Source organism: Pelophylax lessonae (genome assembly GCF_965119305.1).
Source record: "Pelophylax lessonae genome assembly, chromosome: 12".
In the NCBI taxonomy this organism is placed as follows: domain Eukaryota; kingdom Metazoa; phylum Chordata; class Amphibia; order Anura; family Ranidae; genus Pelophylax; species Pelophylax lessonae.
The window spans coordinates 35,280,824-35,308,466 of record NC_138779.1 but is presented as its reverse complement, the minus strand read 5'-3'; the positions used below and the strand labels follow the sequence as shown (position 1 = coordinate 35,308,466).

General features: G+C 44.0%; 1 protein-coding gene across 1 annotated transcript; it reads right to left on the bottom strand.

Annotated features, from left to right (window-relative positions):
• Positions 1 to 27,643, bottom strand: LOC309568616 (F-box only protein 6-like). The gene is made up of 6 exons (XM_082274324.1): positions 27,467 to 27,643; positions 18,808 to 19,081; positions 12,880 to 13,006; positions 8,056 to 8,151; positions 2,504 to 2,639; positions 1 to 237 (listed from the first exon to the last, which is right to left on the bottom strand). Exons 2-6 carry the CDS (start codon positions 19,061 to 19,063, stop codon positions 88 to 90), a joined length of 765 nt encoding a protein of 254 aa, XP_082130450.1. The 5' UTR covers positions 19,064 to 19,081; positions 27,467 to 27,643; the 3' UTR covers positions 1 to 87.

Below are 27,643 nucleotides of genomic sequence, written 5' to 3'. Positions count from 1 at the left end.
TAAGATACATACTTATTACACAGTACACAGGGATGTAGTATTGTGTTATCATAGAATATATTATAACAATGTCTACAGGTTCCTGTGCTACGTGCTGAGGTCTCCTGGGTCAATGGTGACGCTGCTGTTGGTGACTCGAATACCGTACCAGCCGGCCCAGAATTGAGTGTCATTTCCCCCATGCTGGAAGTAGATGTATCGGGCTCCAGGTCCATAATTTTTAAATCTGTATTCAATCTACATGTGAAAAAAAAAAAAAAAAAAAAAGTTTACAAAATTGCAGTTCAGTTCCCACCATAATATACTTTAGTATCAGCTTTACCGGGGAGGGGGGCATGGAGTACTTGGGGATGATTTTAAAAAGCTTGGTAACCAATAGCAAATCATTAGATCACAATTAGAGTTGAGCGGACACCTGGATGTCCGTGTTCGGCCGAAATTGAAAAAAAAGTCCGGGTCCGTGAACCGGACTTTTTCCGAACTTTACCCGGACACTGAACCCCATGGGGACCCGAACTTTCAGGCACTAAAATGGCTCTAAAAAAAACAATGGAAAGGGCTAGAGTGCTGCAAATGGCAGCAAAATGTAGTTAAGAGCATGGCAAGTGCTCTTAAAAAAAAAAAAAAAATTCAGCAAAATCGATGTAGATCGCTAACGGACGATTGTTCTGTCCTGTGTCTCCTAATCTCTCCCTGCCTACTCTCTCCAGCCTGTCCCTAAAATGCTCAAATATCTTTCCCTGCCTACACTCCAACCTGTCCCTGCATTCTTTTCAGGCACAATGTTTTTTTTCCCTGTCTGTCCCTAATCAGCAGCAGCCAGCACCGTTGTGTGTGCTCTCTCCCTACACTAGAGCAGACTGACGCACAGCACGCTGTGTCTCGAGCTTCAGCTGGCCAATCACATTAGTAGGCATGGCTGTGATGGCTTCTATGGCACACCAGTTAAACGCTTGTTGATTGGCTGTTGAAAGCCCGCCATTAAAACCGCGCCATTACATACAAAACAGGAAATAAAATTACCGAACACAGATTTTAAACCTGAACATACAGTAAAGTTTTCGGGTCCGTGTCCGGGTAACAAAAATCCAATTATACAGTCCATGTTCGCTCAACACTAATCACAATCCTTTGCTTCCCTCCTAGGTCTCCCATGTTGGCAGTTGAAAGTGGATACATTTGACCTGAGAAATGCATTTGTTTTTCTGCAGATGAACGTTTTTTTCTTCTCCCTATTTAGTGAGAGATTAATGGCCACCACTGCTTCCAACTGTCTGCATGCGGGCCCCCCCCCCCCCCCCACGTTTCAGAAATATTTGTTCAGTTTTCAGATTGTTGGTGGGGTCAAATCGTCATTCCTTGACAGCAAGGAGAACATTCAAAAGGAGCAAGATGGAAATTTTTTATTGATATCAAAATCGAAAAGCATCTTGAATGATAAATTTGTATCCAAATTGTATATCTCACTGGACATCAACAGTTACTCGAGATATGGGTAATTCTGGATCTGGATCTACGTGTTTCGCCCTAGCGTGAGGGCTTTTTCAGGATTCAAAATAGATGGGATTAACACCACTAAAAAAATATGATAACAAAATAAAAAAAAATAAAATAGAGATTCAGGATAATTAGCACACACAAGAGCACACGCGAGTGCTAATCATCCTGAATCTTTATTTATTTTTTGATTTTGGTATTCTAATATGTAATCATATTTTTTGGTTAATGTATATATTTTTTGCCTTTAACGTACACATATGGACATGTAGATTTATATGTTGATCAATATGATCTGTCCTTAAATATACTCTTGTATCTTTAGTGGTGTTAATCCATCTGCTTCGGATCCTGAAGAAGCCCTCATGCTTAGGAGAAACGTGTAGATCCAGAATTACCCACATCTGGTGTAACTGTTTATGTCCAGTGAGATATACAATTTGGATCAAAATGTATTATTCAAGAATCAAGATGCTATTCAATTTTAAGATTTTGATATCAATAAAAATGTATTGTTTTTTTAAATATTGTCTGTGTGTCAATTTATGCCTGGCACCTTCAAATCCCTCTGTTTCTACCTCTTCTTCTCCTGAGGAAGTAAGAGGGGTGGGTCTTCCTATTGCAACAATAGAATCTCTCCTCACCATTCCCCATTACAAGATGGAAATTTGTTCTCGAATGAACAAAAGTTCTAACAGAGATTGTGGTTTTCGTTCAGGAAATGCCATTCATCCCCAATCCAATATTCAAAACAAATTAAATTCTGAAGTACTTTTGAACGACATGTTTTGTTTTTTGGTTTGGTTTTGGTTGCTACGTTTTTTTTTTTTTTTTTTGTCCCCTGCCTGCTTTCCCCCTTTTTTTTTTTTTTTTTAAATCGTCAGCTGCTGTTTCCAACAGCTAATTCCACAGTGTGATATAAGCAGCAGAACTTACAATGTGCCCCTTATACAGATACAAGTATCAGGCTTTTAAGGGTAAAATGCAAAGCAATGGGTGGGGATACCTGAGACCACTTGGCATCACTCCACTGCTCTATGAAAATCTTATCTGGACGAAACTCCTGAATAATGGTTTCCTCCTTGGAGAGCAGCTGCACACATATGGTATACATGGACCCACAGTCATGTCTGGCGGCATACCTAGAGAGACAAACACAAAGACCATCCTTAAAATTTATTTTTTTTCACAGCCTACTGCAAGAAGACAGGTCACCATGAGAGACAACTAGCCACAGTATGAGTGTATGAAGTAAAAACGGTCCATGTTCCTAGTAATCAATCATTTTCAAACAAGCAGGAAGAAATAACATAGAAGTATTTGTACCACCCTCTTAGGTAGGTGCTAGGAAAAAGTATAGATTGCTCTATCTGCTTATCAGGGGAGCCGGATTAGTAGTTAGGCCTGTTACATGTGTCCATGTGTGATTCACTTGGTCTGAGGGAGTGTCCCCACTGTGTCCAATAGGGGAGCCTGTTGGACAGTGGAGGAAACCCAGCCAGTGACACAGGCTTTTGTGGCTGTCCCAGAGGGTTTGCACAAGAGTGGTGCATCCTGGGATTGGTCATAAAAGCCAGGGGCACATGCAGGGCCAGATTAACGTAGGGGCTATTCGAGCTGCAGCTCCAGGCCCCTACCTTTTATATAGGCCCCCGGGTTGGCCATATTCACTGTTACCGCTCTTCTGTCACTTGTAAACCCAGAAGTCTGGCTTCTATGCTCGCTTCCCCAGGCAGCTCCCTCAGAACCTCCCCACACAGCACGAAGGCCGGACAAGGAGGGACAGTTGCCGATGCATGGATGTGTTTATGGGCTTCAGAGACAGCATCCCATGTTGAATTAGGCATGCATGGCTGCACCCTTCCTCCTCTGGGTGCATGCCAAGGCACGGCCCTTAAGGCCCTTCAAAATCCTCAGCACCAAGCCCATGATGCTCTTAATCCGGCCCTGGGCACATGTGACAGAGCGTCTTTGGGTGGGAAGCCAGGTCCCAGGAGGAGGGTGACAGCTGTCTCTCCTCCTGCTGCTGAGGAAGGTGGTCACAGGTGGACGGCCTTTTGGACCAGAAGTGTGGTGCAGAGCCAGGAGGTCCTGTGGATGCTAACAAGGGAGTTGAAGGCAGAGCGACTCAAGAAAAAAACAGTGTCCGTGATTACCGGGAAGCTTGCCTAGGGTCTGCCCAGGAAGGGGACCACTCCAGTGAGGTCAGTGGACAGAAGGTCAGCACACACAGTCAGTGAGAAAGGGGGTGGCCAAGTTAGACCCTAAAGAGTAATCTCTAAGTAAGGGTCCATATTCTTCTTCACTTCAGTGGCAAGGTGAAGCAGCGGCCTTGCCGCATTCTACAGTCAGTTGTCCTCAGGAATTGTGCATAGTTCAAGTTGGAGAATCCCACTCATCCCTTCTCCCGTCCAAGTTCTAAAATAAAGCACAAAAACCAAATCCCCTGGACTGTTCATGGTCTGAGCCAAGGACTTTCAAATGCCGTTTTGCCTACTATCGGTTGCTAATGGTAACCCAGGGGACCCGCAAGGTGTAATTCTCAGCAGCTCCCTAGGGGGCAGTGCTACATATCAGATTAATTTAGAGAAGTATCAAGGTTTTCAAGAGGATAGGTCCGCAACGGCAGTCTCCATGTCAAGACAGGTGGCCTTTAAAAAGGTCACTGGTGCTAAAATATGCTGGTCAAGTAAAAAAAAAAAAGAAAAACATGCTGATCTCTGCAATACACGCACATTTCCTGGCGTTTTATACTTTTAAAGACCCTGCAAGTACAGAAAAATCCCTCCTATTCTTCCAGAAATGTACCAGCTCTTAAGCGTGGTTGGGGGTTGACAACATACACCATTGTCAGCTCCACCAGGACTGGATTTCACCAACTGATGGCCTAAGCACCTCTCAACAACCATGCCCTCTTCGGCCATTACTGAGGTAAAAGCTGAGATGAAAGTTTTTTGCATCATGCTTAATGACATATGCCTACCATGCGCTATGCTAGACTATACCAGAAATTCTCAAAGGTCTCAAATTCAGAGATACTTCTGCCCTCAGATTCTAGGCTTCATCAGCCATATTGTGAAAACCAGCAATAATGAAACTGGATGGTATGGTAAGAAAAGAAAAAAAAAAAAAAAGGAGAAAAGATGTTCATCCTTTTGGACACTAGTAAAAAAAAAAACTAAGGCATGCTGAGAGTAGGAGGGGTTATACCAGGCTTGTTGACAATTTATGCTTTCCAGTGTTCAAATTCTCCTGTAGGTGGCAATATTACCCAATATTCTTGACTACTGTATCCCTCAATAAACGAGAAAAAAACCTGTATTGCATTTAACTGCAGCAGGTAAATGCATATAGGCAGGTGCCTACAAGAGGTTAACATGTCTTCCTGTGTAAACACTTCCTGGCTGCACACATTTCCTCATGTTCGTTGAACCAGCCAGGTGCCAAATGGTACATGTCTTAAAAAAGGAAGTATGGGTATTTTTTTTTTTTTTTTTTTTTGTAGAATCATATTTACAGTATAACTAAAAAGGCAAAACTTTTTTTTATAGTTTTGGATAGTGCAGAAGAATTAAAGCGGAGTTCCGGGCCTCAAAATCGAAAAAATAGATTTTGGGCCATTCACTTGCTGAGTGCAATCTGAAAAAGAAATGGATACTCAAAAAATACTTTTTTTTTTTGGTCACTTACCTTGTTATAGAAGAAAGTATACTCACCTTCCTTCCACTTCCTCCCTCTGCGGCCGCGGCCCGCACCACCTCTTCCGGTTTGTGATTACTCCTGGGAGCTGAACGTCATCGCTCCCAGGGGTCAATGCGCCTGCACCGGCCCCGCTTGTCACTTCCGGTGCAGGTGCGGCATTCCCTGCTAAACAGCTTCTGGGCATGCCGGTGCAGTGCATTGTGGGACTCCGACATCATGGAAGAGAAGACTAAGAGGGACGCTGCGGCTTCAGCTGCCCACACCTGAGATGGCAGCACTGGAGAAGAAATTTTCAAAGGTAAGTATTTCTTCTAAAGAGTAAGTGCGACCCGGGACAGTTCAGAGGCTATCCATTATGGAATGTACTAGCCCTGACTGTCCCGGGGGTATTTTTAGCTAAAATTGACCCCCGAGGCCGGAACTCCGCTTTAAAATGCTTGCCAGTTTTTATTGCTGTTTGTGCCCCCCCATTAAGGAGAGTCACTCTCTCTATTTTTCCTGTTTATCATTAAGATTGAAAGTGAAAGTAAAAAGAAAACCCCAAATTTTGGGTTGTCTACAGAAAAGTAATAGGAGGAGAAATAGGACACTATTTCTGGTGACCTGGGGGTCCCCAAGGAATTCCCTTAACCAAACAGGAATTTTTTAAAAATCCCAACAAATTATGAGACAGGAAAGGAAATCTATGTAATAGGACAAAAATGGCAAACAAAAATAGCCCTCTCTCCATCTATCCAAAAAGGAAAAAAAAAAGTTTTGCCTATAGTTCTACTTTAACCACTTAAGCCCAGGAAGATTTTACCCCCTTCCTGACCAGGGCCTATTTTGCGATTCGGCACTGCGTGACTTTAACGGACAATTGCGCGGTCGTGCGATGCTGTACCCAAACGAATTTGACGTCCTTTTTTTCCCACAAACAGAGCTTTCTTTTGGTGGTATTTGGTCACCTGTGCAATTTTTTTGATCATGCGCTATAAACAAAAAAAGAGCGACAAGTGGAGAGTAAGTGGTTAAAAGTTAAAAACGATTAAAAACCGTAGCTGATGACTTTTAAAAAAAAAAGACACTCACTTGTCCCAGGATCAAGAGACGGGATCACCCAAGCCATTGCTTCCCTCGATCTTCTGTCCTCAGCACCGGCATTTAAACTGTGGGCACCTGGCTGATAGTTTGCAAGTTGACAGCGAGGTGTGCACTGCACATGCGCGAGCTGCGCAGTGCATTGTGAATGGTCCCCATAGTCTTGTGGGACCTGTGACGTGTCCTAGAAGGCTGCGGGGAGTGAGGGGGGAGAGAAACCTAGGCAATCTGAGCGGAAATGGGAGCAGGTAACTGTCAAAACCAGGCACCCTGGGGAGGAGGCCTTAAAGTGGAAGTTCTGTTTTTGGACGGAGCTCCGGTTTAAAGGGCCTTGTACAATGCAGTGATGTAATGCTGCTTCAATATAGAGCATCTGTAATGCTAACCCCATGAACTGTAAGTAATAAATACCCTTTTTGTTTCACCAAAAAGTGACTGGCGTCCATTTGTCCACATGTCCCACTATTGCCTAAGTCAGAGTTTCTCAACCTTTTCAACACAGAGGAACCCTTGAAATAGCTTTCCGGTCTTAGGGAACCCCTGTGGGAAGAATTTCCCCTGTACAGATAGCTAAAAAGTAATTGGTGTCACTGAGAACTTATTTGAGAGAAAAAGATTGGTCATTGCTCAAGGAACCCCTAGCAACCATTGGAAGAACCCTAGGGTTCCACAGAAACCTGGTTGAGAAACCCTGGCCTAAGTGATCTAACCCCCGAGGTAAAATATCATCCCATCCGGTCACTGGAGGCACCACTGTCCAGACATGGGAGTAAGTCACACATGTGCAAGTCTCAAGCAAGTCCCAAGTTACTGTGGCGAAAAGCAAGCAAGTCAAGTCCCTGCTAGAAGTCAAGCAAGTCAAGTCAAGTCATTTATTTTGGTCAAGTCACAAATCAAGTCAAAATACTGATCTAACCCAATTTTCACATTTAAATCCATTAAAAGTCAGTGGTCAGGAAAGGTTTTGTTTTATTTTCAACATTAACAAAACTGCTTAGTGCTTTTTCTTGGCATATTAAAGTAACACTTTGAATGCCCAAACAGCTCAAAATCCTTCGTCCGGTCATATTTCAACACCACAGTCCATTGTTAAACAGTCAGTGTCCTAAAAATCAGAACATACTGAGAAGTTTTAAGTGACTGTGGTGTCAGAAACATAACAGGCACATTAATTTTGTTTTAACACATCTTGAGAAAATGCAAATATTTAATAACTTAAAAAAGTAAAGTCATTTCGAGTCATATGTCTCAAGTCAAAGTCAAGTCTCAAGTCATGAATACTAAGTCAAAGTCAAGTCTCAAATCATGAATACCAAGTCAAAGTCAAGTCGAGTCTTTTATTAATTTAAGTCAAGCAAGTCTCAAGTCCTCAAACTGGTGACTTAAGTCTGACTTAAGTCAAGTCTTGTGACTCAAGTCCCCCACCTCTGCCACCATCCTTCCAGGGGTCATGGGGGGCGCTACAACTACATACAACTTTAGAGCCCTAATAAATTGGGAGATCTGTGAACCTCCAAAATGCATTTGTAGTTGTAGATCAAGGTTCTACTTTCTTCATACTCTGTTTAAAAATACAAATTACGTTTTGGCTAAAGATAAAAAAAGGAAGGAAAAAATAAAGACTGCGTATTAGTGGAATTCTGTCTGCATAAGTGTTCTAATCTGATCACCAGCGCTGGCCAAATCTGTAAAAGCTCATGAAACCACAAGGCCAAGTTTGGGGTCCTCTATGAGCAGACAATATTACCACCACTCACTCTTCTCAGCAACACTCACCAGTCCCTGATGACTATATCTGGCTGCATAATATCCAACCATTGCCCAGGATATCCCTCCTTCTCCAGGTCAATCAACTGGCTTTTTATACACAATCTAAAAAGAAACAAAAGAAAAAAAAATACAGAGAGGTAATGTGGGTGTGAGGTAGTGCTGGATCTTGTAAGAGAAGGTCTTCTGGGCCCCATTCATAGAACCAGATCGCATGTGGTATTTAGGCGTTTTCCCGAACACTGCATGTGATCATGAAAATGTCAATTCACTACTGCTTTATACGGTATTTACCGTATGAAGCAAAAACACTTGGTAAATACCACATAAGACAGGAATGAGAGTCAATTCAGAAAAAAATAAATAAATATTGCATGCTTTATAAAAGTAGTGGTGTTGGCATGCAATATTTAAGGCATCTTTAACCAGCAAACAATCTGGTAGTTAAGGAGTGGGCGGCCGCTGACAGATGAAAGTAAAATAAATAAATTGCCGGCAATTAAAAAAATCTGGAATGAAAAAGCATGGGGTCCCCCCCCCCCCAAATCATACCAGGCCTTAGGGGTCTGGTATGGATTTTAAAAGGAAAATCCACACCAAAATTTAAAAAAAAAAATAAAAAAAATTGCCAAAATCCATACCAGACTCTTATTTGAGCATGCAGCCTGGCAGGTCAGGAAAGGGAGGGGACAAGTGAGTGCCCCTCCTACTGAAGGATACCAGTCTACATGCCTTCAACATGGGGCATGCTTTGGTTGATGGGGACAAGGGTCTCTTCACCACAACCCTGGGTTATGGAGGTCTGCGGGCGGGCAGGAGGCTTATTGGAATTAGGATCCCCGATCCCAGCCCGCCTATGAGAATGAGTATGGCCTACTCATTCACCCCCAAAAAAAATGTGCAGTGAAAAAAAAAAAAAAAAAAAAACATTGGACAGTCGTACCTTGAGAACGTCAGTTTTTACGAAACGTACGTCGGTCGCGGCGTGCTGACATCACCTACACGAGACGTGAGGACAGGTGTTTGGAGCCGACCGGCCGGCGGCTTTCATTCAGCGCTTACTTTTTGCCATCTTATAAGTGTTTCTCTTTTTTTATGCTAATAAATTAAATGGTTTTACGCTATGGGGCTTTTTATTTTCCATATGTGAACGCCTTATTGACACATGTGAGAATATCTCTGGATTCAACTCCTCTTTTTGGTTGGGACCACTGTACTCTACGATTTAGAGGGGCACGCCATTGGGGATTTTCTAACTGTTGCCTGCATCAGTTCATTATACATCTGGTAAGCAGTGATATATGTTGGTGGTGGTCACAGTTGTGGACTGGATTCTATCACATGTGACTTGAACTCTGGCGGTTTGGGATCTATTTTTATTGTGCTATCACACATTGTGTCTGGTAAGCAGTATGTGATGTTGGTGGTGGTCTTCTACTTTATTTTATCACCTACTTTTATTTATATACTTAGGTGACTTACACCTGGTGTGTGCACTTTTTGATACAGTATCACGCTATGTACATATTATTTTTTATATATACGATTGACGCTTATTGAATATATTGAGTCGTCTGAAGCCTGGCATCCCTCTTAACCACTTAAGCCCCGGAAGATGTTACCCTCTTCCTGACCAGGGCCTATTTTGCGATTCGGCACAGCGTGACTTTAAAGAACAATTGCGCGGTCATGCGACGCTGTACCTAAACGAATTTGACGTCCTTTTTTTTCCCACAAACAGAGCTTTCTTTTGGTGGTATTTGATCACCGGTGCGATTTTTTGATCATGCGCTATAAACAAAAAAATAGCGTCAATTTTGCAAAGATAACAATATTTTTCACATTTTTTTTATATGAAATTCCCCCCCCCCCAAAAATGTAAAAATCTAAATTTTTTAACATTTTCGGCCAATTTGTTTTATGCTACATATGTTTGGTAAAAAAAAAAAAAAAGCGTATTTTGATTGGTTTGCGCAAAAGTTATCGCGTTTACTAACAAAGGGAAAGATTTTTGTCATTTTTGTTGTTTTTTTTAACGCGTAATGGCGGCGATCTGCGATTTTTTTTGCGGTACTGCGACATTGCGGCGGACAGATCGGATCCTTGACTGACATTTTTGACACTTTTGGGGTTACCAGTGACATTACTACAGTAATCAGTGCTATAAATATGCACTAAAATTAAAAGAATACTAAAACACACAGATGGTAAATATTCCTGTAGCGCAAGGGGGAGAGACACAGTCACAACCCCTACCAAATCGTCAGCTAACACTGACAATGTAAAACAAAATAAATCACCAATTAGGGGTTGTGACTGTGTCTCTCCCCCTTGCGCTACAGGAATATTTACCATCTGTGTGTTTTAGTATTCTTTTAATTTTATGTTTTTTTATTAAGTAGCAGCATTTACCATACTACTCTGAGAGATATCTCCTCATTAAGCGCTTGGTTGCTTACAATTAGTTTGGTTTCCGTGTGCTTGTAAGCAGTTTTATATATAAATATGCACTGTTACTGTAAAATGACACTGGCAGTGAAGGGGTTAACTTTTTTTGATAGGGAGGGGTTATGTGTGTCCCTAGGGACGTGGTTCTAACTGTGATTGGCTGTGGCTTGAGGTGTAGGAACAGTGATCAACGGTCCTACATAGTAGAACCGTATGATCACTATTCCTACACAGGGGAGAATGACAGGCGGCTTGTTTACACTAGCCGCCTGCCTTTCTCCCTCTCCACCCGGCGGTCACATGCACGGGGGGTGTCCGTGACTGCGAGGGGGCGCGCCTCCGGCAGCGCGCACTCGCTCCCGAGACCCTCACAGGCTAGCGACGTAGACCTACGTCACTTTGCCTGTGAGGGGCTGACTGCCGCAGTAAATATACTGTGGGCAGTCGGCAAGCGGTTAAGGGTTTCCCCCTGGTTATACAGTGGATTGGGAGAGCTAATATCATTTTATCAGGCGATTTAATCTGCAGTTTCTGGTAAGCAGTACACATCTATGGTCAATCCCTATAGAAGAGTTATACATCATTTGGATATATTTGGACATTTATATTTCATATATTTTTTTTATTTAATTAATTTTTCACTTAAAAAAAAAAAATAATTTTTTTGAACATTGGACCTTATTAGGACTTAATATAATCAGTCCTCTAACTTTAGCGCAGCTTTTCTAATTATTATGCTCTTTGGTTGTTTGTCACATTTTAAGTTGCTGCTTTTAACCTTTTTGGTCATTATCCAGCGCGGTTACCCCTTTTTTATAATCATTGGACAGTTTTTGACAAGTCCTTTTTCTAAAAACTAAAATAAATGTCCTCCAGTTTAGATCCATCGACAATCAGCGCAAAAAAAAAAAAAAAAAAAAGAGGTCCCGTCGAGCTGAAGGCTCCCGTAGTCTACCAGCTCCACTGTCTGAGGATTCTTAAATAACTAGGAGCCACCCAGTGACTTCACCCTTGTGACATCGTCAGCCAGGGGCATGCTAGGTTGATGGCATCACAAGGGAGCAGAGGTTACCTGGTGATGTCACCAAGTGGCCCTGCCCCTTAGTTATTTAAGAACTGGCAGATGGCAGGAGCCTTTAATGTGAGCGGACCCCACACCATTTTGTTCATATTTTTTAATTGCCGGCAATTTTTATTTTTTTTTATAACTTTCAGCTGTAAGCAGGGAAATCTGCTGACAGCTAAAGACTCTTAGGTTGTTAAGGATGTGGTGGCCGCCTGCTCCTTAACAACCATGTTGTTTAGTGGTTAAGGACGCAGACGGCAAACCCACTCCTTTACCACGCCCATTTATTAATGTTAATAAATACGCCAGCTACTGACTGGCATTAAATCACCATGTTTTCACTACTAAAATACCGCATCACTTTATAAAATAACTGATGCAGTATTTTAGTAGTGTTTTTTTAGTGAATGCCAAAAAACTTTTTGAAAAACGCTGTGCGGTATCTTACCACATACTCGGATGCGGTAAGACACCGCTTTGTAAATTAAGCCCTGTGTGGCTGTTCAGTTCTTGGAATGACCCTAGTGTGGTGGGTTCTTTCAAAGGTGTGGCCTTTGTAAAAGCTAGTGAGAGTAGCACCATATAGGATGGTCTTGTAAACTTCGGTTCATTCACAGAGTGCAGGGAAGCGCCATCTGCTGGGGAAGAGGAGGATCAGGTAAATAAAAAGTGCTTTTAATGACACTTGGACAAAGGACCAGTTTACCCTTGCAGTGCAGATGCATCCCCAACTGCAAGAGAGCATTTTTACTTTTGCCTGGAGTTGGGCTTTAAATAATAAGTAGGCATTCTTTCCTTTTGCCTGCTACCCAGTCCAGGCAATTTTTGTGCTAAAAAAAAAAAAAAATGTTCTCGGTTACTTATCTTGTCATTGGTGTGCTCCCAGCAATGAGACTATAGTATTTGACAAGTGTGACTTGGGCTTCATTCACTTATCGCAATTTGGGATCCTGGCACAATCATTGCGATGCTGCCCACGATCCCAAATTATGTGACATTCGCAGCACAATGCGCTGTACACATTTTGGTGTCGTCCTTCTTCAATGGCCCCCTAAACGTTATGCAATGCGACTCTGCCACAATTGTATCTCGTAAATCACGTGAAGCTTGTAACCCAAAAACGAGCAGGAGGTTTTTTTTTCGGGCGACAAAAACACATAGGGTTGCCCGCTCAAGTTCAAGTTGCCCTTTGCGACATGCAGAATTGGGTTGGGTGAAATTCGGGATATGAATGGGGCCTTATTGATGAAGTAGAAATGTACTTTTTGAAAAAATATGCTACAGTGCCCTTTTTTAAGCAAGAAAAAAAAATGACATACCCATAAGAGGTAACAAAGTAATCTTTAACATTTTCATCTGGAAATGGCTTTCCATGGTCTCCTGGGAGCTGTTCAACTTTCCACTGGTCTCCGCTGTTTTCTTCTAGTTCCCACTGCTGGAGGTCCCCTGGAAATTATAAAATAATTTCTTGAAGAGATCAGTAGTTAAATCTCTTTCAGCAAGACTTGATATAAAATGTTAAAGAGGTTTTGTTGCGTATCCAAGGCACTTTGTTAAATTCTAAAGTGTCGAAGTCGAGTTCTAGAGTGTCGAAAAAAAAAACCTCCACATTTATACCCAAAGTATATTGCTTGTTTAGCGCCCTCCTAGATAGATGCCAGGGTTAGTTAGAATTAGTGTTGGCTCAATGTGTTTTGTGGAGCTGTATTTATTTTTTTTTTCCTAAGTAAATTTAGCTTGTCTCACTGTAGTCAATGTGGCTGCAGTTGCTGTGTTAGTTAAATTCAGTTGCCCACTGTACTTCGTGCAGCTGATTTCGACTAGTTAGGTCTGCTCTGTGTTCTCAGCCGCTGCCAGTCTGTATACTCCCTCTGCTGTCCAGAAAAGCTGTGAGAAGTTTCTGGATCATAGGCATAGCTCCCAACATTTGAACTTCAGAATGAGGAACGCTTGAGGAGGGACAATACTTGCGGCATGCTAAGCAAAGCAAAATGTGGGTGTGGCCAATCGCATAGCAGCTTAAGGGATGTGGTTAAACAAAACCCAGCAGGCCTCCTTGTACTTATATAATATGCTTTGTTTGCTTTGTCTGAGCCTACCTTAAAGAAGAACTTCATTAAAAACAGACAGGGACTGCATAGTAACCAGCAACTGTTGAGACAATGAAGACTTTGGTGAAGAGTATATAATATACAGCATTGTGTAAATAGTGCAGGAGTATGTAAAGCAGAGCACAGGGGTTGGGACAGGAGTATGTAATGTACAAAGTGCAGGGGACAAGAGTGTGTAACGTACAGAATGCAGGGGTCAGGAGTATGTAACGTACACAATGCAGTGTGCAGGAGTATGTGTAACGCTCCTGCGTTTTCTGTATAATGTGGATTTGCAGCTGCAGAAATATTCCACTTCAGTAGTCATGTAGAGAAACGCTGAGATACCAATCCCAACTCCCAAGACTCATCATATGTGGATAGTCTCAATTCAGCATACAAATATACACACTCAATAAGATGTTCCTGGAGTGATCTATGTATATAGTAGTATAGAGGTGATAGGCTGAAGAGACAGGTTGAGTAGAGACGATAGGTGACAGACACTTGAGAGGAATGTTCTTGAGAATGAGATAGTAACAGGTGGGATGCAGATAGGTTTAGCAATCATATATGGTAGCAGATGATAGAGTAGCAGGTGAACATACAGGATAGACCAACCCAGTGCAAGAGCAGATGGTATTAGGCTCAAGAGCTAGCAATCTTAGTTAATGCAGATATAGTAATAGTCCTTAGAATGCAGAGCTAGATAGTGTAAGCTTTAGTATGAAGGTTATAGAGGTTTCCCCTGTGGGGTACTTATCACTAGTAGCAATGTAGTGGAGGAGAGGTTCGGCAAGAGCGGATGATCCGGTAGCGGGATACAGGGATCAGCAGCGTGGTTCCGATAGCGAGGTATGCTTGCAAGCATGCGAGCTTCAAGGCAGGTTATGCGGTGGCACAAGACAAGGTAAGCATCAAGGCACAAGACAAGGTAAGCATCAAGGCACATCTAGGCACACAGCAGGTTGAACGAACACATGTGAGTGAAAGCTGGTGATTTAAATAGCTGTTCAGTCCGGCGCCTCATGATGATGTCAGCACTCTTAATGGGAAACACACCTATATGTGCTTCATCTATCTAGGTAGATGGAACGCACCCGGAAATGATGTGATAGGAGGCACTGAGAGTGCCAGAACCTTACAGTATGTAATGTTCAGAATGCAGGGGGCGGCTCCATTCATTCCCCTAATTCTATCCCGGCTCCATCCATTACCCCCCAATCCCATCCCGGCTCCATCCACCACCCTGATCGATTCACTACTCCGATTCTATCCCGGCTGCATCCATCCTCTGATCCCATCCCAACTCTATACATTCCCCAATCTCATGCCGGCTTCAACCATCCTCTGATCCTATCCCAGCTTCATCCTTCCCCCTGATTCCATCCCAGCTTCATCCTTCCCCCTGATCCCATCCCAGCTCCATCCTTCCCCCTGATCCCATCCCAGCTCCATCCTTCCCCCTGATCCCATACCAGCTCCATCCATTCAGAGCGGTGTGCTGCTCCCTGCCTCCTCCTCTGTGTACAGGAAAACACAGGAAGGAGGAAGGGCGAGTTCAGTGCACTCAGCTCGGATAGATGCCAGCAGGCATGTTTTGCTTGCGGGCATTCCGGGACTCAGCCTTGATTCGCCGGGGCAGGGATAATTTTCCGAGACAATCCCAGCTAATCAGGGACGGTTGGGAGGTATGCATATGTGTGGAACTATGCAGATGGCAGCATGAATATTTATACAACCATTCTCCTAGATATGAGAGTAAAATCAGAGCAACACAATGGATATATAAACTGAAATTATTGTGCCGTGAAAACACAAATAATTTAAAATCATAAGAAAAAAAATAATGTGCTAGCGCTAATTAAAGTGCAAAAATTTAATATTGAATGTTAGATGAAATCAAGCGGCTGCTAGCACTATAAAAATGCTTCCACTGCACATCTAAGATCAATAGTAGAGAGAAGTGCAGCGCCACTTAAAATATATGAATGTTAAATGTGCAACATTAGTAAGTGCAAATAAAGTGAGAAAAAGCCATAAATAGATATACACAATCACAATTCATATGAATACAAATCGTGCATAAAAATCGCACAAGATAAATGAATATATAAAAACACCAATTAGAATATTCAAGCTTATGCAAAAATCCCAAAACCTCAAATATATAAAATTAAATGTATAAAAGTCCAGTGCAAAAAAGAGTGTTTGTGCATCTCCTCGCTCTCTATCCCAGTATTGAGAGGATCGAGTTATCAAGCCCGCACAGCTGATTGTGCCTGAAAATGTGAGTTGGATATCGATTGTATTTTTTCCCTAATAAAGCTATACATACAGAGCACAAGATTTGTCCCTATTTTTTGTCACCCATTGGAGAAATTGCTAAGGACAGCGAGTGTGGAGGATCGCATTTCACAAGATACTGGCTGATTATCATCCACAAGATTGTATCCCTTTCTGGGAACAGCTTGTTCTGACCCACTGAAAACACAGGGGTCAGAACGTGAGGTGAGCGGCCAATTGTATGTGGTGGAGGATTTTTGATTTCTGAAATTTCACTCTCAAGCACAAGCACTTTCTGGCTTTTATTGTCCACATCTCGACATTTTTGCACAAAAGACTCTTTTCTTGCACTGGACTTTCATACATTTAATTTTATATATTTGAGGTTTTGGGATTTTTGACTTGGGTGTTTTATATATTCATTTATCTTGTGTGTTTTTAAGAGACAATATTTTTATGCACGATTTATATTCATATGACTTGTGATTGTGTATATCTACAGTATGTATGGCACTTTCTCACTTTATTTGCACTTACTAATGTTACACATTTAACATTCATATAGATTTTTAAGTGGCGCTGCACTTCTCTTACTTGTTATAAAGCCTTGGCCAATCCCTGGGAGCTGGGCCCTGAAGGCTGCTGGGAGTCTGTATATCTTCTCTGAACACACTGAGCTCGAAGATCTAGTCTGCTATCACTGGAGAAAGGTTTTGTAGGTGTTGTATGGAAGGCAACCAACTGTCCCTGGACATTTGTGAGTACAGACTTCTGAGATAAGAGACCTTTCAGCTGCTGCCACCCCTCATGGGCTAAAGAGTCAGCTGTGGGTCTGTTAAAAGGGGACATTGGCTGGTGTCTTGTCTTGTAGAGCTTAGTTTATCTAATTCCTTGTGAAGGGACTATGCTCTTGGTGCTCTAAAGAAAGAAATCCGCTTTTAACTGCAGCCATGATTACAAGTCCACAGTTTGCTTTATTCAAGGACTTCTGCTTATACCTTACAGAAAGAAGTGAACGGTCCTCAAACTGTACATAGTTTCTATTTTTGGAGTATGTCACTCAATTCCCTCAACCCTATGCATGTGCTCCAAAAATAAAAACAACAAAAACACCCCTAGACTGTTTTTTAGTAATAGTGTGGCTGAGATTGTGTACCTGGCTGTGGGGCAATCCACTGGGGAAGGACCTGGGTAAATTTGCAGCGGTTCCTACAAGAGTAAGCACTACACTTGCTAGACCTTTTTCTTAACAATACCTAGTACAAGTAGATGAATAACCTGGAGGCAAGGGTCATTCTTTTGCCCCTTTAAAAAAAGAATTTTAAAGGAGAAGAGGGAGAGGGAGATTAACCCGAGGTCATGGAGCCCTCTGATGTGGCCAGTGATCTAAAACCAAGGATGCGCATGCCCATGCACTGGAATTGCGGGTCAGCAAGCCCAGATTGCGATCAAAAGGTTGCCGACACAGAGAAGGTGGGTCAGGACAGTAAGGGCTTGTTTACATTTGCGTTTTGGGGGTCTGTAAAACCCCATAGTTCAGTGTGCCCTGCGACTGGTTACCAAATCACTTAAGTGTAGGGATCGACCAATACATATTTTTCCGGTTGGATGGGAGACCCGGGCGAGCCGCGGAAGAGCTCTGAAGACGTCAGCCAATGACGAAACGCGTTAGCTGGAACGCACATCGTGACGTCACATGAGCTGGGTGGAACGCAAACCGGTAGTACCGCTCTCCACGCCACAGCTCTTATGTGACGGCGTTTTTAATGGTTTAGTTCCTGCAATTGGACCGTGTGAACGGTTTCTTTGGATTTTTGTGCGATAAAATATATTTTTAAACGTTACTGCACTATCTGGAGCTTTGCTTTTTAAACATATCTGGCCGGAGGAGGACAGCGGAGGAGTGACACTATTGGAATAAAGAGGAGGCACCCATTCAGGGGGAACCCATCCCGGCTCTGGGGGTCACTTAAGCTTATGTGGTCTTAATGCCATAAAGCATATAAGACTCACGTGGTCTGGTGAGTGAGCAATTTTACTATTAGCCACAGTGGAAAGTAAAACGTGACACCAGTAATTGATTGGAGAGCCTGGCACTGAGCACCTGCACCTTGCACTGCATTGAATTATCTTAATATCTTTGAACTTTTATCACAAAAAGTCACATTTGCACATGAACTGTATGGAGTATTTATGAGATCATTCACACATCTCATGCACTACTTATGAACTTGAACTTTTCCATTTTTTTATGTACATTTTTTTATATATCTAATTCATTGAACAAGCAATTTTTGTTCTTTTGAATATCACATTTATTTGCTCACTTGGTTTTCTTCACAACTCTATGCACTTTAATATAAGTACTAATTTTTCTGAAATATTATAGGATTGTATATAATTTATATCAAATATCTGCACTTTAAATAGAGCAAGCGCTATAGGTAATCCTGTATCAAGGTTACTTCACACAGTCACTAGCACTTTACTATAGCAGCTGCATCCCACCCCCTTAGTAGTAGCTTTTTTACGTTTTTTTTTTTTTTTTTTTCTAGCTCATAGTTTTATCCATTGGCGCGGGGGATATACCACCAGTTTATCATACCTCTGCATACCAGGCATACTATTTTTACATCGGATTATAAACATTAGTTGTATTTACATTTTTATTTTTTTCCATTTGTCATGATCCAATATACAATGCCTTAAACGTCCCACCACCGTGGAGAGTTTTCTTGCTTCTATAATGGATAAGGGATGTGGCATAGGCAGAGTCTAACCACCAGCATCTCTGAACAAGCAGAATTAGGGACCATCTGTTGACCAGCCCAAGAGGATTAGATTGGATAAGATTGGGTGAAGCACTCTTACCTGCAGCGCAGGGGTTTTTAAGTAAATTCCTCTTCTTCTCATGTAGGAAGTAGAACATCCTCCAGTCAGGTGGAATTCTTTGGCAGCGCTTAGAGACAAGTCCGTCCTGCTGAGACTTCCTTTTCCACAAGGCTGGAGAGTCAATAATATCCCTCCATAGAGTGCAGACCAACCGACAGTGCAGGATGAGATCGCAGGCAGGGACCACGGACAGAATTTCCAGCAGAGCGCCTTCCGGAATGCCGTTAATGATCATTCTGTGCCCTGTTTAATTCTTGCAAAGTCCAAAAAAGCAAAAATTAAAATGGCAAACACCCAGAGACTCATAAAAACCATGTACAAATCACAGTATAACTCCATGTTACCCCTGAATGGCATTACTAGAAATTACAGGACCCCACTAAATTATAATAGAGCTACCATCATTGGCAAGGGACCTATAATCCTCCTTATTTAACCCAAACTAGTGATCAGAATGGGCAGTCTATAATTAAATTTATACAAGAGCAGCTGACACAACTAATGCCTCGTACACACGCAACGATTATCAGCCGACCGATCGTCCGACTTTTGTCCAGAGTGGTGTTGTGTTGGTTGGAATGTGCCTAGACTGCACACTAATTTTCTCGGCCAACAAAAATCTACTTCAGAAGTGATGTCATGTGCTGGTTTACTTTCCGTGTGTTCTTTCTTCTCTGAGCATGCCCAGTCTTGCTCATCAGATTTTTGTCTGCCGAAATCTGTACTGACTGACCGAAAAATCGGCCGTTGTGTTGACGGCCAACAAAAATTTTATAGCCTGCACACTAGATTTTTTTTGGCCGAAAAGTCGGAGTCGTTTGTCGAAAGCATCATACTAACAAGCCGAAAATCGGCCGATCGGACGTTGGCCGAAAATTCCCCGCCAATAATCGATGCGTGTGTACGGGGCATTACTTTCCCTTTCATATTTATGCAACCTAAAATTTGCGTGATTTTGACTGGACTTGAACCAATGCCTGTGGACCTCAAAAAAAAAAAAAAGAAAAAGTGCAGGGCCAACTTTGAAGTCGTTGCAACTTGAAGTCGTACAGATATGAATGGTACTCATTGGAAATCCTGGAGTACGACTTGTCATGCGACTTTGCAGTCCCAAGTCGCAGGATAGGTCGCACAAGTGTGAAAAGGGACCTTAACCTCACTAACCTTCTACTCACAGATTCTCCTCTGTGCAGTAAGAAGAATGGGCTCATCTGTATTAGCTGTGTACATATATTGCCCCCTGACAGGGGCATAACTACAGGGGTTGCAGGGGTTGCAATTGCAACCGGGCCCCATGCTCCAGGGGGCCTGTGCGGCTCCCCTGTACACCTGGATAGGAGGGGTGGCGGGGGCAGCATGTAGAGAAATCACTGTCTTCCTTTTTCCTCCTGTAGCTGCAGGAGGAAAATGGAGGAGATTGGTTCCTCTGTATGCTGCCCCCACTACTCCTATCCAGTTCACTTTTGTTCTGCTGTCTCTGGGCCCCGCAATGAGAGTAAAGGGCCCCAGGATCAGTGGGAAGAGCCCCAGGCTTGAAGGGAAGGGCCCCAGCCAGGGGTCTGGGGGGCCCTTCATGGTTTCTTGCACCGGGGCCCTGAAGGTTCAAGTTACCCCTCTGCCCCCTGAACTCCTGCTATGAATTGAAATTACCCATGTATGCCTGATGCAGTCACATATCCCAGCCAAGCTATGCAGCATTCCAACAAGTTAGAGTTTAACCACATCAATACCGGACACTTTTACCCCTCTTCCTGCCCAGGCCCGATTTTCAGCCTGGGGTCAAATCAACGTTCTTTTTTGACCGCAGTAATGAGCATAATTTTGCTCAAATGTAAACATTTCTATCAGTGTAAGTGGTTTTCATTCGGTAAAGTTCACTCCTTCCAAAATCGAATGTTAACCACTTACAACCCAAGCCAATTCTGGAATTTCTCTCCATGTAAAAACCATCATTTTTTTGCGAGAAAATGACACAGGACCCCCAAACATTATATATGTTTTTTTTTTTAGCAGAAACCCTAGGGAATAAAATGGCAACTCTTTGTGCCACACGGTATTTGCACAGCAATTTTTTTCAAACGCAATTTTTTAGGGAAAATAACAAAAAAATAAATAAATAAATTAACCTCAGCCCGATTTTTTTTAATAAATGTGAAAGATGTTACGCTGAGTAAATAGATACCCAACGTGTCACACTTTTTAAAATTGCGCACATGCGTGGAATGGCACCAAACTTTGGTACTTAAAAATCTCCATAGGCTACGCTTTTAAATTGTTTACAGGTTACCTGTTTAGAGTGACAGAGGAGGTCTCGTGCTTGAATTATTGCTCTCACTCGAACATTCACGGTGATACCACACATGTGTGGTTTGAACGCTGCTCACATATGCAAGCGCGACATACGTATGCGTTCGCTTCTGCTTGTGAGCACAAGGGGATGGGGGGGGGGGGGGAGCACTTTGGAAAAAAAACAATGTTTAATTTTTATTTATTAATTTTTTCTTTTTACACTTTCCTTTAATTTATTTTTATTTATCACTTGTTATTTCTATAGCAAGGAATGTAAACATCCCTTGTAATAGTAAAAGGGCATGACTGGTCCTCTTTACAGGGAGATCTGGGGTCTACAAGTCCCCATATCTCTCCTCTAGGCTGGAAAACCTGGAGATCAAAAAAAAAACAAAAACAAAAAAAAAGAGATCTCAGCCTTTCCAGCTAAAAACACGACCATGTTTACATCTGTCGGTGCCGAAAGTGACCTTTGAAGGTCATAGAGATGGCCAAGGACCATCTAGTCCTCGGTCAGCTCTATGGTAAACTTCCGCCGTCGGCCGATTCATTCTCCGGCTTGCCAATCGTACGGGTAAACCGATTGAAGCACCAGAAGGCGGAGGGAGGGGGGATGTCCCCTCCCACCGCATGTAAGAACAATCAAGTGGCTAAACAGCAGCTATGATTTATTTTTACTTTGCAGGGAATCACCAGCAGAAAAGAATGATATCTGAATGATGCGAATGATGCCTGCAGCTGCACCCATCATTCAGATATCTCCACTCACAGTCCAGGATGTCATTGGACGTCCTATGAGTGGGAAGTGGTTGAAAGCAAACAAAATGGAGCGACATTTGAATGCTCTAATATTACCGTATACCCGCAATCACAGCCCATTGGCTAGCTCATTCCCTGACTGTACTCCCTCTGATCTACTGACCTGTCAGTGGAGACACACAGCTGCTATTGGACAACACCCTGCAGCCTCAAACTAGGGCAAAATACCTGCACACCTGGTTTGTAACCCTCATCTGCTTTCAGGAAGGAAGCGGTGGCAGATTGCACACAGCATTGAGTTTTTAATTTTTTTTTCTCTTTTTTTTGTAATGGTTTCCTATCCAGCGACTGGAAGGGTGATATCTTGGTCTTTGCAGCGATGATCGAGACATTTAGGGGCGGCAATTCCCTTCACTGTCAAATGGATCCTAGCACCAAGGAAGCCCGCCCCCTTCTGGCCTCCGTTTTTTTTTTTTTTTAATTTCTGTTTATTAGTTTTTTTTTTAATTTGAAACAAAAACATAACACAAACACAGTGCCACACAGGGCAAACATAGAAAAGAAAGAGTGACGACAGGTCACCTGTATCAAGCCCCTCCCCCCCTTCCACCCACCACCCCAGGCTCCACCCAGCAGGTCGGGCTCTCAAGTTCAGTCGGGGAGCCCAGTAAGGAGTCCAGTAGGGGAGATCTGGGGTCTAATAGACCCCAGACCTCTCCATTAAAAAATAACCTGTCATGGCCCATGCTATCACAAGGGATGTTGTTCATCCCTTGTGATAGCCATAGCCATGAAGATCAATAAAGATACAATGTAAACAATCATTTTTCTATATATAATTCTATAAATAAATAATAAAAGAAAAGAAGCAAAGCGTCCCTGTTCACAAGCTTGAAGGTCGCGCTCACCCGTAGCGGCCCATCCATTGGGGGTGCAGGGGTGCCGCCTCCCCCTATCCATGCGCCCGGCCCCCTAATCTACATGCAGGGCGCCGGATGCATGGATTCCAATGGTTTTTTTTTTTTTTTTTTAACCATGTGTTTAAAGCCAGAGGCTCTAATAGCTTTAAAAAAGGGTGAGCTCGGGGCACAGAGCACTGCGTCCTGAGCCCACCCAATTGTGTGACAATAGCGAATGAGAATTTGCTATTGTCACACGGATCCTCCTCCTGGCCAATCAGCAAGCGGGTCCTGAGACCCGTTTCCCGATTGGCTGAAAGGAGAAGCCATTCCAATGGTCAAAGAGGAGGAGGAGGGAGGAGACATAAAAGACTGAGGGGGAAGCTGCCACCGCCGCCTGCCTGCCCTCCACATGTCCAGGATGAGTGAGCCGGTGACCCGGGGGGGGGGTATGGTGTGCAGGCTGGTGTAGTCCGTGGGGGGGTATGGTGCCGTCCGTCTGCCGCCCCCCAGCCCATGGAGCACCAGCCGCCACTGGCGCTCACATATGTAAACGGTGATCACACTAAACTGGTAACCTGTAAATGCTTTTAATGCGTTACCTATGGAGGTTTTAGGTATCGGAGTTTGCAGTCGTTCCAGGGGCGGATGCAATTTTAAAGCATGACATGTTTGGTATCCATACATGCGACGTAACATCTTTTATATTTTGCAAGCAAACAATCACGTTTTCTTTTGTGTTTCTGTGCAATAAAAATTAATTTAGAGCGTAACTCCACTTTCACTGAAACTAAGAGGCCAAGCCCAACCCCTGAAAAACAACCCCACACTATAATCCCCCCTCCACCAAATGATTTGGGCCAATGCACAAACAAGGTCCATAAAGATATGGATGATTCTTCTCAACTTTAAAATTGACAAGGCCCCTAAACATATGTCTAGGCTCCTCTTTTTCATTTTGTTAGGAGCCAAAATGACACTTGCCAAGTCTTGGATGCGGGAGGGAATTTCGATTCATGCAGTAAAGCGAAAAGTCTCCTGAATTATGACACAAGAAAAACTAGCCAGTATCCTTCGACAAGGAACATCTATTTGAAGCAGTTTGGGAACCTTGGGCTGTCTACTCGAAGACCCCACTATTCCCAGGACACTTTACACCCACCCACGGAGGCCCCTGAGGAGACTTGCCCTACCTTCTTCTCCTGCTCGCCTTTTTCCTCTCTTTCTTTCCTTCTCTCTACTCACCCTATTTCCTCCCTCCTCACTATTATTTCCTTCTCTTTCTCTACTCTACCTCCTCTGTTCTGAATTTATGGCACTTCTGGATTTTTGTTATTTCAACTCATTCAGCCGCAGTTGACTGCAATCTACACAGCTCCGCTGGCCCCATTAAGGGGCTAACGGGGTTTTTTGTAATTGCCTCCCGCGGCTGATTCCTTTACTGTTATGGCGTACACCAGGGGTGAGGAGCCTTTTTTCTGCCAAGGGCCATTTGGGTATTTATAAAATCATCGGGGGCCGTACAAAATTATCACCTTAAAAATTAGCCTGTTATATTTGGTCAAACATTTAATTAACTCACCCCTAATGTGATGGCTGCAACTGCTTCTCTTTGGTGAGGTGTGTGATGTTGGCTGGTATTGATGATGCTCGCAACTGGTTTTCCAGATTTGCATCGGTCAGTCTGGAGCGCAGTCAACTTTTTTGTGGTGGTAAGTTTTGAAAAAAACTGCTGGCTGGTACTGCTGTGGGTACTGCTGGCTCTGGCTAGTACTGCTGGTTCTGCTGTGGGTACTGCTGGTTCCGCTGTGTGTACTGCTGTGAGTACTGCTGGTTCCGCTGTGTGTACTGCTGGCTCTGGCTGGTAATGCTGGCTCTGGCTGCAAGAGGTGATGTTTCCTGTATTGGTCACAGGCGGAGTGCATTTGATATCACTCTGCCTATGACTCACTCAGACTGTCATAACAGAGCAGGAACTATACAGGAAGCATCGACTTCATTCTGACAGATCAGCTGAGAGACACAGACTCAGCTGCATGGAGAGCCGGACCAGATGACTTCGGGGGCCGCATACGGCCCCCGAACTGTAGGTTCCCCACCCCTGGCATACACAGTGGCGTAGCGTGGGGGGGTGCAGGGGGGGCTGGCCGCACCAGGCGCAACATCTGGGGGGGCGCATCCTGCAGTGTCACTCTGTCTGACATTATATATATTACTAACACGGTGTCATCACACACTATTTGCGGCTGCCGCCATCTTTAGGCTGGGAGATAGCCGGCGGGCGCCCTATGGCTGGAAATTGCGGGTCGAGGCGGGGCGGAGCTGGACTGTGCCTCCCCTGCCCAATGGCGTAGTGTTGCAAGCCAAGCCCCGCCTGTCGGCGGCGTGTTCTGCACAGCTCAGTCAGCTCAGCGAATCAGCAGCCTTCTTTTCACTCAGCCGCCCGGCGCTGTCACAGGAATCATTCATCTCTATCTTTCCAGTTGTGGCACTCAGCCAGCACAGCGTGAAGAGGACTGAAGAGAGAGTTGTGAGAGGTGAGGTGAGACCATGAGAGAGGTTTTTCTGGACTGACAGATGCACAAGGCATCTAGGGAGGGAGGAGGAGGGGGGGGGGGGGAGCAGCCTGGACTGGAGAGCACTGACTGCAATAAAGTGAAAGTGGAACTGTAGGGGAGGTCAGTGTAGGTGTCAGTAGGGGAGGGGGTTAGTGAAGGGGGGTCAGTGTAGGTGTCAATGTGGGGGGGGGTCAGTGTAGGGGAGTCAGTGAAGGGCAATGTATGGGGGGGTCAGTGTAAGGGTTCAGTGAGGGGGGGGGGGGGGGGGTCAGTGTAGGTGTCAGTGTAGGTGTCAATGTGGGGGGGGGGGGGTCAGTGTAGGTGTCAGTGTAGGTGTCAATGTGGGGGGGGGGTCAGTGTGTCAGTGAAGGGGGGTCAGGGAAGGGGTCAATGTAGGGGGGTCAGTGTAAGGGTTCAGTGAATGGGGGGGTCAATGTAGGGTGGGTCAGTGTAGGTGTCGGTGTAGGGGGGTCAGTTTAGGGGTTAGTGTAGGGGTCAGTGAAGGGGGGGACAGTGTATGTGTCAGTGTAGGTGTCAGTGAAGGGGTCAGTGTAGGGGGGGGGGTCAGTGAAGGAGGGGCAGGGAAGAAGGGTCAGTGTAGGTGTCAGTGTAGGTATCAGTGAAGGTATCAGTGAAGGTATCAGTGTGGGGGGGGGGTGTCAGTGTAGGGGTGTAAGTGTAGGGGGTCAGTGAAGGTGTCAGGTAGGTCAGTGTAGGCATCAGGAATGTCAGTGTAGGGGGTCAGTGTAGTAATAAGGTAGGTCAGTGTAGTGATCAGGGTTGGTTAGTGCAGGAATCAGGTAGGTCTGTGTAGTGGTCAGGTAGGTCTGTGTAGGTGTCAGTATAGTAATAAGGTAGGTTAGTGTAGGGGTCAGTGTAATTGTCAGGTAGGTTTGTGTAGTGATCAGGTTGGTTAGTGCAGGAATAAGGTAGGTCAGTGTAGGAATAAGATAGGTCAGTGTAGGCGTCTGTGTAGTGGTCAGGTAGGTCTGTGTAGTGGTCAGGTAGGTCTGTGTAGTGGTCAGGTAGGTCTGTGTAGGTGTCAGTATAGTAATCAGGTAGGTTTGTGTAGTGGACAGGTAGGTCTCTGTAGTAGTCAGCTAAGTCAGTGTAGGTGTCAGTGTAGTGGTCTGTGTAGATTTGTGTAGGGGGGCACAAATTACTTACCCTGCCCCGGGCGCTGACAACTCATGCTACGCCACTGGGCATACAGCTAACTGGCATGGAACATTCCAACCTTCATGGACGTTGAGAGGACTACTTTATTAGTCTCCTGGCACAGTTAGTCCCCAATAGGGGTGCCTGGATCACTAGATGGTTTGTTACTTACATTGTATGTCTTCCTCAATCTCTTAGGTTTGCGTGACTTCACAGTCCAAATTCACACCCTGTTATACCTTGTTGTTATTTTCAACCTGCTGTGCATTTTGATGCTTTCCTGTTCATTTATGTTTGAAACTAATAAAAATCTTTGACAACTAAAAAAAAAAAAAAAAAAAAAAAAAGACATGGATGAGCGAGTTTGGGGTGGAGGAACTTAACTGGCCTGCACAGAGTCCTGACCTCAACCTGATAGAACACCAAGCAAGGCCTTCTCATCCAAAATCAGCGCCTGACCTCACAAATGCGCTTCTGGAAGAATGATCAAACATTCCCATAGACACACTCCTAAACCTTGTGGACAGCCTTCCCAGAAGAGTTGAAGCTGTTATAGCTGCAAAGGGTGGGCCAACTCAATACTGAACCCTACAGACTAAGACTGGGATGCCATTAAAGTTAATGTATGTATAACGGCAGGCGTCCCAATACTTTTGATAATATAGTGTATATTATGTCTGGAGGTTATAAGTTGTTTTCTGGCAAAAAATTATGTTTTTTTTTACATGTAGGAGATGAATGACAGGATTGGCCCGGACAGGAAGTGATTAAAATGTTGCCTTTGTACAGCTGCTGCTGGTTTTACCTCTGTCTTGGTTTGTCACCAGGAAGCAGAAATAAAAGGAGTGACGGTGAGAAGCTCAGCCTGCATTTTTTTTGCAGCCTCTTAGCAAATTACAGAAAACAGAATCGATCCCCGCCCACCCCCTCCCCCTCCGCCTCCCCACCATCCCCAAAGGCACAAAATTTCCCTACATCAGATCTATGGGGCCCCTCCTGCCTTTCGATGATGGACGCAGATTGTCCCCGCAGCGGATCTCCTCGCAGACAGGAAGACGTCGTCTCTCCCCGGGGTGGGATTTACGCTGAAGTTTCACTTTCACCTTTCCTCATCGTAGGATTGAAGGAGAACTCTGCACGATGACGTAGATG

Coding starts and splice junctions, on each gene's coding strand:
- LOC309568616 (XM_082274324.1), bottom strand. CDS start 19,063: ATGATCATTAACGGCATTCCGGAAGGCGCTCTGCTGGAAATTCTGTCC. Junction 13,007..18,807: donor TAAAAACCCCTGCGCTGCAG/GTAAGAGTGCTT, acceptor TATAATTTCCAG/GGGACCTCCAGCAGTGGGAA. Junction 8,152..12,879: donor TACTTTGTTACCTCTTATGG/GTATGTCATTTT, acceptor GTTTCTTTTTAG/ATTGTGTATAAAAAGCCAGT.